At 35.9% G+C, this 10,573-nt stretch overlaps 1 protein-coding gene across 2 annotated transcripts; it reads left to right on the top strand.

The window, feature by feature from the left end:
- The first annotated feature begins 5,716 nt into the window (after positions 1–5,716).
- LOC149024806 (myosin-binding protein 3-like) lies at positions 5,717–10,166 on the top strand. 2 transcript variants are annotated; one of them, XM_089145001.1, is made up of 4 exons: positions 5,717–7,383; positions 7,489–7,665; positions 7,769–9,224; positions 9,478–10,166. In XM_089145001.1, exons 1-3 carry the CDS (start codon positions 6,078–6,080, stop codon positions 9,187–9,189), a joined length of 2,904 nt encoding a protein of 967 aa, XP_089001127.1. In that variant the 5' UTR covers positions 5,717–6,077; the 3' UTR covers positions 9,190–9,224; positions 9,478–10,166. The 2 variants fall into 2 exon arrangements, with proteins under 2 accessions (XP_089001127.1, XP_089001126.1); XM_089145000.1 differs by having other exon boundaries at positions 9,473–10,165.
- The last annotated feature ends 407 nt before the right edge of the window (positions 10,167–10,573 follow it).

Raw genomic sequence — 10,573 nt, 5'->3', positions numbered from 1 at the left:
ATAGAGTGATCATCTTATCTCCTTTATATACATTTATATTGGAATCTTCGTCATTTAACCCCTCTCACACCAAATTTTTTTTATTTTTCTTTTAATTTCATCAATAAATACACATTATTCTTCTGCCTGTCTATACATTATGGCATGACTTGATCCACCATCTCCAACTCCAAAGGATGTTGATTCCCCTTTCGTGCACTTGCAAAGAAGATTCTCGTCAATATTTCTTGTGATAGAGATCCATTTTTCTCTAAGATTCATTCTAGATGCTTTTGACCAAATCCTAATTGGTCTATGCGATTTTTTCTTTTTCATTGTTTTCTTTATTTTATCTTGACCTTGTAGACCCATGTAAATTATATCATTAATTACTTTTAATTACTTTATCATTGATATGGGGATAATAAATTTTCTTCTTTTTTTTTTGGGGAGATGGGGTCGAGGAACCCTTACCTTACCTTGGAGAAACTTGTATACGTATAGAATAAAAGAATTCTATCTAATCGCGTGTATTGTAGGTCCCTTTACTTTGATTTTTTTCTCGATCGATAATTTAATTCTTCGACAAATCTAGAAGTTGGGCTGAGAAATAAAACAGATTAGAAAGAAAGGAAGAGAAGAAATTTGATGAAAATAGAAAATAACTCGTCTTGTAAACCAATGACATGCACGCGAATGATACATTATTATATATACATTTTTTTTAAAATAAAATTATAATTGTAATCCCTATCACACATACACACAAAAGATTATTTTATTTATAATGAGTTAAAAGATTAAGACACATAAATATATACATAAGAAGAATGAATATTTTGACCTATCAATTTTTCTAGATGTATTTGTATTTGACCATGACCAAGACTTTTCCATGTGTAATGGAAGGTGAGTATGAAAACCCCAGTTGATACAATCTATGTTAAGATGAACCTCTAGAAACTGACCTTTTAAAAATTATATTCTATACTTGAAAAACATGATTTGAAAACAATTCCTTTGGAAATTGACTAATACTTGAAGAATCATTTATCTTGGATTATTACAGAACCACATAAGATTATTATTCATTCACATTTGCTAAACAGACTATGAAATAATTTGGATGAAACTTTGTCAATAAAACAAAATTAAAACCCCACTTGATCATTAATCAAACTTAATTGTTGGGCTAACCATCAGATTTGCATAGTTCTTTGGAATGATTTAACTCAATAGCTAATGTTAAATAGAACCCTTTTTTTTTTTCTGGTGAAACTTGAACCAGATCGATTAGAATCACTAAATGAGCATTCAAGATTCAACCCACTTCATTCATTGAATTTAAAATTTTTGTAATGAGAGAGAGAGATCAGTTTCAACTGAGGCTTTCCTTTTCAAATGAGGTAATCAAGTAGTTATTATTTGTTGTTTCATACCAAACTAATTAAAATATGACCTCATTGATTTCTAGCATAGAGAATAAATCCAAGCTAACCACTTTATAGAACTTTTGGAAATCCTCATATTTCAGCATTGTTGGATGCTTCTAGAGAGGATTCTCAATTTAAATCTAACCTCTCAAAACTACATGCCTTTGTCAATTTTCTGATTTATTAATAGTTTTAAAGCATCACCATGATTTCAAACCAATAACACTCATGGGATGTCTTAATGAAGTGTGAACAACATTTTTATTTTAAACATGAGTATGATGATCATCTCTTTTGAATAATCTTTCATTATTAAAAAATAAATAAGAATTAATTCATTAATCAACCAATCCTAATAACTTTCCCCACACGAGTGGTATTAGCTCCTTCATTTATTGGCGACCAAAATTATTATCATATTTGAGCGGCCGTCCATCCATCCAACGTATTCTTTTTAATAAACCAGCACCCAAAATACAATCATGAATAAAAGTAAAAAGTATTAATTTGTTTTTTTTCTTTACTTGTAATCTCAAAATACCATTCCCTTCTTACTTATCACAATTTGAAAATGCAAAATGTCAAATTTATCGTGCGAGTTAGATCATGAGATCAACGCCGTTGAAACTCCTTAACAATTGATCATAAAAATGATAGTTTGTAAGTATTAGCTATTAGTCCATCAACTTTCGGCGTGTGGGTGGGTTTATTTATATTATTTGAGACCCTCTTAGGGTTAACAAGTTTGGTATTAATGTTGAGTTTGTATGGTTTAGTTTTCCCCTTCATAAATATTATATATGATTATATGGTCAGAGTTGCTAAAGAGCTTTTAAAAAGAGAAGAGAAGAGAAGAGAAGGTGAAAGAGGAGGCAAAAAGCAAAAGCAAAGGAGGGAAACAAGGGAAGAGGAAAGAGATGAGGGGGAAGCCATGGCCTACCACTTAAACTTATTTATTAAAAAGGTGCTGAAATCACTATCATGACAATTCCCATCTCTGGAATCACTTTCTTTTTACTTCCACTTTTCCTTTTTCTCTTCCTTGTTCTCAGGTTCTCTGCCTTTCTCTGAAATCCTAATACATCTTTCCCTCATTTCAGTTTTGAATAATAGAATCCTAAGTATTATAATATTTATAAATAAAAAAAGAAAAGGGATTAGTAATTGTTTGATTAACAGTGTTAATGACTGAAAAGTACAAAATCTTTGGTGAGTATTGTTGATTAGAGGTTAGTAGTTGTTAATTATTTGCAGAATTTGTGAGTGGTTTTGTTAAAGAAATGATTTGGTTTATTATGGTTTAAGTAAAATTGAGTAGATCAATTACATAATTAATTAAAAAAACACAATAAAAATGATATTTTGTCTTAGTATTTTTGTTAGATGTCCTCATTCTTCATAAGCACGCCAGTTTTGTGGGTCATCATGGCTTAGCCATTAATGGATGTCAAAAAATTAATCCTGTGGGTTCCATGCATATTTGGGTTTTGGCCATCCAAGTTTGAATTTGTTGATGAAGACAATTAGAGATATGTTGTGGGCTATGTTCTATTTTCTGCGAGGTGGTGGTGGCCGGTGGTGGTTGTGCAGACGTAGCCACCATCTGCGGCCAACGATGACGCATTTGAAGTTTTCGTAGAATATCAAGAATAGTATTAATTGACAAAATCAAACTTCTGGATTGTTGACATTAAAATAAAAAGATTAAGATCGGAATAAGAAAATAAAAGAAGAAGAAAAAAATATTATATATTTTTTTGAAAAGATTTACATTTAGGGAGAGCAAAGTTGATATTTTTTTTTATTATTATTATTTTTCTTCTAGAAGCATTCATATATGCAGGCAATCTAGAAAAGACTAAAAGAGGAATTTTATGTTCTTTTTTTGAACAAATTGCACTAGCACCTTAAAATGGAGGCCTTAAAGCACTAATTCCCCACTTTATGTTTAAAAAATACAAAGACCACAAAATTGAATTTTCATTAGATATATTTGTCTAATTTGTCACTGAAGACTTTTCAATCACTGTTTATTACAGGGATATTTTTGAAAATAAACAGTGATTTAATTGTTTTCAGTGATATACATTTAACAAAAATTCAATTTTGGGGTCTCTATGCTTTTTAAACATAAGTTGGGATGTTAGTGCTTTAAGGCCTCCATTTTAAGGTGCCAATTCAATTTGTTCTTTTTTTTTTATGAAAATGGTGGTGGGAGTTTGGATTTTCTCCATTAAGACAGAACATCCAATATTCATCCCACACTTATATAGATTAGGCAAGCAATACGACGTGTACCTATGCAAATCCCGTTGGTAGACTGGTGTTGAATGTTCACAAGACGCTCACTTTCGTAAAAGTTTTATTAGAGAAGATTTAGATTCGAATAGTGGTCCAAAGAGAAGTTCAAAAATGAATTTAAGAGCATATAAAGATGACTCGATTAATAAACAAAAGCATGGCAAACTGATCTACTTAAAAAACAAGTAATTTGGAATTGTGGGTCAATTACTCCACCTATAGCCCCATCAGGAAAAAGAAATTTTGAAATTTGTGTAATCTTTCATTTATATAAAAAAAATGAAATATTTATTTATTTGTAAAGTTTAAAAAAAATGTAAAAAAATACTAAAGAAGGGTTTAATAAAAAAAAATTTTGTTACAAATGTAAAGGAGAAAAAGGAATGATGAGGGTCTCTAGCATTCCATTCTTTGGTAGAACCCACAACTCACTTTAGCCATATCCATATGGCCCATTTTCTCATTGATGTGAATGTGGGTTCCTCTTTGAACGTGTTTGGTTAACTATGATAACCTCTGTTCACAATTCCTACTTCAAAAAGTTTTGTAAAATAAAAGTATATCATTAATGACCATATTTAATGGGTTAAGTGTCATAAGAACCCAAAATGGGATATGGGTTTTGTCTCTCTTTATTTTAATTCAAATCAAATCAAAATTGGTTTATATTCAAGAATTGATTGAAAGCCTAGAAAACAAGGAAAAAGAAACTAGTATTTTCATAGATTTTCAATTCTTTGGGAGGAGAAGACCCATAGGCCATAGTACATGTAAACCCTAGACAGCCACAGGCCCACAACTAATATTTACCTGGAAAGGAAGAAAAACAAAATGATGGGCCATGGTAAAACAGCAAATGCCATTAGAAAAGCACAGATTAGTGAACCTAAACTTGCTTTGAGCTTTAATGGTGGATTTAGTTTGGAAAAGCATGAGTGGGCTGGAATTGTAGTCTTTTTATGGATCTTCAAGTGTTCAATTCAATAAAGCCTTGGTATCAATTCCCAAGTTCCCAATTGCTTGAGTTGATGGATAACATCAGTTAAATCTTACCATAAGAGAAACCATAGATGAAATTTATAGGAAAATTAAAAGGAAAAAAATTGAAAATGAAAATTCTCAACATTCATTTTCAAATGTAGTCTTAATCAAGAGAGGAATGAATCCATGCCTTACACAAGTGTGATCTTAAACCATCCTTTCAGTTGAGAAAATGGGTCAAAATTAATGAATATATATCATATTATGAGTTGGATTTCTATCCGTATAATATTTATCCTTGTGCTCCTTCACTACATATTTAGGAGAGGCGGTTGACATTTGAGTTGGATGAGTGTCAGCAAGGGCGGAACTTCCCAAGGTTCGCCCTCGGAATTTCTTGAAAATTCTCTATAGATACCTCTCTGGTCCTCTTTTCACAAGTGAAATATCAGTATTTAGTCCCTCACCTCAATTTTTTGAAAATTTCCTAAAAAAACCCCTTTGGTCATCTTCCCATGTGTGAAATGCTCCCTCTTGAGGCCCCCAATTAGAGAAAATTTTTACATAATACGCATAATTCACCACTCTCCTTTCCTTTTCCGAACGTTAAATCGTGGCTCCACCCCTAAGCATGAGAGTATATCATCCTCTACCATCAAAGGATAGAGAATCACAACTCACATTTTAGTTATTAAGAAAAGACACTACAGTTACCAACTTCCACCCTACAAATCTGATGAGGATGGACCCACAAATTTTAGACTGCCAAGTAAGAACTTGTGCCATTCTTTTTTGGATTTCCATAGGATTGGTTGTAGGGTATCCAATGCTTTTTTAACTTTATAGCTTTTTTTCCCCTGAAATTCTTTCCTTGTAATTCACTTTTCGCTCTGTAGCATTCCATAAAATATTTTAAAAAATTTAAAGAAAAAAACCCAAATGAGGAAATAAGGTGATTTCTCTGCATTCTCACAAAATAATCTGCTTCTCTCCCCAACAACTTCAGCTGTTCCTTCCTTTGTCAAACCTTCAAAAACATTCTTTCTTGAATTCGTCAGTCTTCTCTCTCTTTCTACCTCTTCCCTTCTCTCTGACTTCTCCGCCTATTTTTTATTTTTTTTATTTTCCTCCAAAACTCTAGAGGGTCTTCTTTGGCTGTCTCCCGAATCTCTACTTCGTCCACACCGCCGGACTTGGTTCCCATAAATCTAGTCTCTCTCTCTCTGCATCTTCTTCATCTGTTCATCTCTCTCTCTCTCTCTCTCTCTCTCTCTCTCTCTTGCTCTCTTTCTTTTTTTTCTCTATGATACGCTCTCATACGCTCCTTCTGTAAATAACTAGAGAAAGAAAAGCAGAGCATCATCATTATCATCTTGTTCATTCATGGCTGCCAACAAGTTCGCAACCATGTTGCACAGGAACACCCATAGGATCACACTAGTTCTCGTCTACGCAGTCCTTGAATGGATTTTGATACTTTTCCTTCTCCTTAACTCTTTATTCTCCTATCTGATTTCAAAATATGCCGATTACTTTGGCCTTAAATCACCCTGTCTTTGGTGTTCAAGACTTGATCATTTGTTCGAGCCCAGAAAGAAGAAGGCATGTTACAGAAATCTGGTTTGTGAAATCCATGCCTCTGAGATTTCCAAATTGGGTTACTGTAGCAAACATGATAAGTTGGTTGATGCTCAAGATATGTGTGAGGATTGCTCGTCCTCTCGGCCGGATTCTCATGGTAAGACATTTGATATTGGAAGAAGGGTAGCTCTGTTTTCTTGGGTGAGACAGAAGAGCATGATCTCCCATAATGGAGAGAAGCTGATCGACAACGACGAGAAGATCTCGAGATGTTCCTGCTGCGATGCGAGCTTGGATGAGAAGTTTTTCTCTCCTTATTTGCTGCTCAAGCCTTCTTGGGGTGTACTGGATTGTGCCCAGAAAGAAAATTTGATTACTTCGGCTAATGGTGCAGACAACGATGGAGGTGATTCCTCCGATCCCTGCAAATCTGACTGCGCCACAGATGAACATGAAATGGAAAGCAAAAGAGGAGGTGATGACGAAGAAGATGGTATTACGGAAGATGAACATCATATTCCCTCTGACGTTGATGAACGTGTTCAAAGCAGAGATGAGGCAGAGGAGGACAGCTTCCAATGCAGAGAGATAGTTGAGAATGAGGAAGAGATGGTTGAGGATGAGGAAGAGAAGATTAGTATTGTTGAAATAACTGAACAAGAGCACGTCGAGGTAGTTGAATCAGAGGTAAAGGTTGAAGCTTGTTCCAAAACAGATGCATATGTTGAAATTTTTCCTCTGCTTTTGGAGAAATCTGGTGATGTGGATGATTATCACCACGTCCCCATCGAACTGGTTGATTCTACGACTACTGAGAGCAAAATTGCATCCGGTTGCAGCAAGGAAAACCAGAAAAAGCCTGAGAATCGGGATTTGATGTTGGCTTCTGAACCACTAAGTGATGCACAATTTAAATTCATTGCCACACAGTTTGATTTCATACTTGAGAGAGGTAATACTTTAGAAGAGAAAGTTGCAGTGCCTTCAGCAGACAGGAAGGCAATGTCCACACAGCTTGAATCCATTGATTCAACTTTACATGTTCGGGAAAGCAAAGCTACCAGTGATTCTGAAGTGGCTGCAGCCAAGGAATCAGACGACCGTCCGGGTATAGAGATTTCCCATTTTTTTAATTTGAATTTTCTGCTAACTGCACCTTTAGTTGTGTTTGGGAAAACAAGATCATCAATTAATAATTCATGGGCATGTGCAGCATCAGAAGCTGTCTCAGAAGCGCTGGGAGATCATATCAGATCAAAGATCTTGGAAATCACAGAGGAGCCATCTGATTTGTCACAAGATCTTGAATTTATTCCTTCATTTCCATGTCTAGAGGAAACTCAATTCTTCGAGAATCATGGGGATACTTTGGTTGTTGAAAGGGATCAAGGTAAGCCTCAAATTAAAATTGTTTCTCCGCTAAATCTTCTCTTTCTTTCATATTTTTGCATTCAATTGGAGTTAGTTTTATAATCTTGGTGTTACTACATTAGGTCCGAAGGAAGCTGAGGATGCAACCACAGAAGACAGCACATCATTTGATAAGACTGAACTGGAAACAAACCATCATTTATCTTTATGTTCAGCAATGAATGCAATTGATGAAGAGCAAGCCTCTGAAACACCTACCTACATAGATGGTCTCCAAAATCTACATAAGAAGACACTGCTACAAGAAAAGAAGGAATCTGTAGCCGAGGAGTCTCTAGATGGAAGTGAATTTGAAGGTGCAGATGGGGTTCTAACTATTGAAAGCATAAAATCAGCTCTGGCTGCAGAACGCAAAGCTCTCAATGATCTGTACGCAGAACTAGAAAAAGAGAGGAGTGCCTCTGCAATAGCTGCTAATCAAACAATGGCTATGATAACTAGGCTTCAGGAAGAGAAGGCTGCAATGCAGATGGAAGCACTGCAATTTCAACGGATGATGGAAGAACAGTCTGAATATGACCAAGAAGCTCTGCAGCTTCTGAATGAGCTAATGGTTAAGAGGGAGAAGGAGAAGCAAGAGCTAGAGAAAGAGTTGGAAGCATATCGCAAGAAGGTTCTTGATTATGAGGCAAGAGAGAAGAGGTTGATGAGGGCAAGGAAGGACTGTAATGGGAGAAGCAGGACTTCATCTTCTTATTCTAGTAATGCCGAGGACAGTGATGAGGTATCAGTTGATCTTAATCATGAAGTTAGGGATGAAAATGGCTTCCATAGTCACCAAGAAAGCGGCGGCAGCAATCACTACACTCCTCCTGATGCAGTTCTAAATTTAGAAGATGTGGGGCTAGAGTGTTCAAAGCATTTGACAACACTTAATGATTCACTAGGTGACTTCGAAGAAGAAAGGCTTTCAATTCTAGAGCAACTCAAGGTGTTGGAGGAGAAGCTCTTCACATTGGATGATGACGAGGATCAGTTATTTGACGACATGAAACCAATGGGACATGTCCCGGAACAGAACGGGAAACACTTGAGTGAGGATATAGCCCTATGCCATCAGGAAGTAAATGGTGTTGCTAATGGTTTCTGTGAGGACTCAGACATCAAACATCATAAAGATAGAAGAAACATGGTCACTAAGGCAAAAAGCCTTCTTCCTCTTTTCGATGCAATTGGTACAGAAAATGGACACGGTGTAGTGAATGAAGAAATTCAAGGTTTTAATGATGTTCTCTTACAAGAATCTCCAGTTCCCAATTTCATACTGGATAACAGGAAGGCGGCTATTGAAGAGGAGGTTGATCATCTCTATGAGAGGCTACAGGCTCTTGAGGCAGATAGAGAGTTCCTGAAGCACTGTATGATCTCCTTGAAGAAAGGAGATAAGGGGATGGATCTTCTCCAGGAGATACTACAACATCTTCGCGATCTAAAGTCTGTGGAACTGCGTGCAAAGCATATGACTGATGGGCCTCTAGCATAAGATTCATTTGATCAATGCACAAGAGGAATTAATGGGTAAGATATTAGATACTCCTTTTCTCTGCATATCTTGATATGTTTGTATTTAGCTGTACAATTGTTTTGCAAAATTTTCATTTTCATGTAATCCACTTGAGCATTTCCCATTGTTCTGTAGACTGCACCACTACATGTGTCGATGCCTATTATCCCGATCTGTTCATCCATAGAATTCATGAACTTATTCATGTTACTGAAATTGAATTCCATGTAGCTTATGTATTTCATTTGTTTGAAACATGCAGAGCAGTTTCTCCAAGTGGATAAATTAGCATCCGGATTCAAGTGAACAAGCACTTGGCCCACAGAGATCATACAAGACTATCTTCTACATTAGTATGGGAAGTTCCTCCTTGAAGGAAGGGGAGGCTTCTAGTACGTTGGTCTACTACAAAGGAGCAGACTAGAAATGGAGTCTTCCTCCTTTTTCTTTTTCTTTTGGTGTCCATGTAAGCCCAAGTTTTTGTGGGTTGTACCCATCAGCACCTTTTGCAGGGAAAGGTAGAAGGTGGGGAGTCAGGGAGGTGAGTGTTTGTTTGTTTAGGTCAGTCAGGTCAGGCCACCCTGTTACTGTTAGTGTGAGAAATCCTGGCTTTTAAAAGCTTGAGAGATCCAACCAAGATTCTGGTGCCAGGTATTAGTCTTATATAAAAGATAGGACTGGTACATTTTTCTTTTCTTCTTTTCAAATTTTTTATTGTTTTGTAGAGGGAGAGAGGAATGTTAAACTCTTGTCTTTCCCACATCTTTGCATCATTCTTAGCATATGGGTTTTTGGCTTTTTGGTGGTCTTAGTTGGATTTATTTGTAAAATATATGTATCTTTCTGTATGTACATTAGTGTGCTCCGGCTGAATGAATCTGCAGTTGCTGAAACGATTGCCTTTTTAATGCTGTACATGGATTAGAAAAACAAATACTGCCTTTTCATATTATATTAAGCTCTAAGCAACAGTAACAAATGATTAGCTGTGAATTGATATAGTAAACATAAAATCAATTTTTTGCAACTTAAAATGCACTGTTAGATGCTTCCAGATAGATGATGGGTTCTTAAAATTTCAAGGTCGATAAGGAAGGAGGAACTTGGGGGAAGGTGGGAGGAAGGTTGGTTGGTTGGTTGATTGTGTCAAGAAACTGACCCACCAGGCCCTCTTTGGCTCCCTTGCCACCATGTATAAGGTTGACAGCTAAAACTACTAACAGCCCTCATTTTTGACATGGTTAGTGTCGGTATGGGCCAATATATAGCAAAATTCTCAGACTGATACAGGTAAAATATTTTAATTTAACACTGGATGTATGAGAGAGAGAGAGAGAGATGACCCTAAGGTTGAAAGCCATGA

Source organism: Hakea prostrata, chromosome 2 (assembly GCF_041222555.1).
Source record: "Hakea prostrata isolate BN-2017 chromosome 2, UWA_Hpros_2, whole genome shotgun sequence".
In the NCBI taxonomy this organism is placed as follows: domain Eukaryota; kingdom Viridiplantae; phylum Streptophyta; class Magnoliopsida; order Proteales; family Proteaceae; genus Hakea; species Hakea prostrata.
The sequence above is the reverse complement of the archived record's forward strand: the minus strand, read 5'-3'. Positions and strand labels throughout refer to the sequence as shown.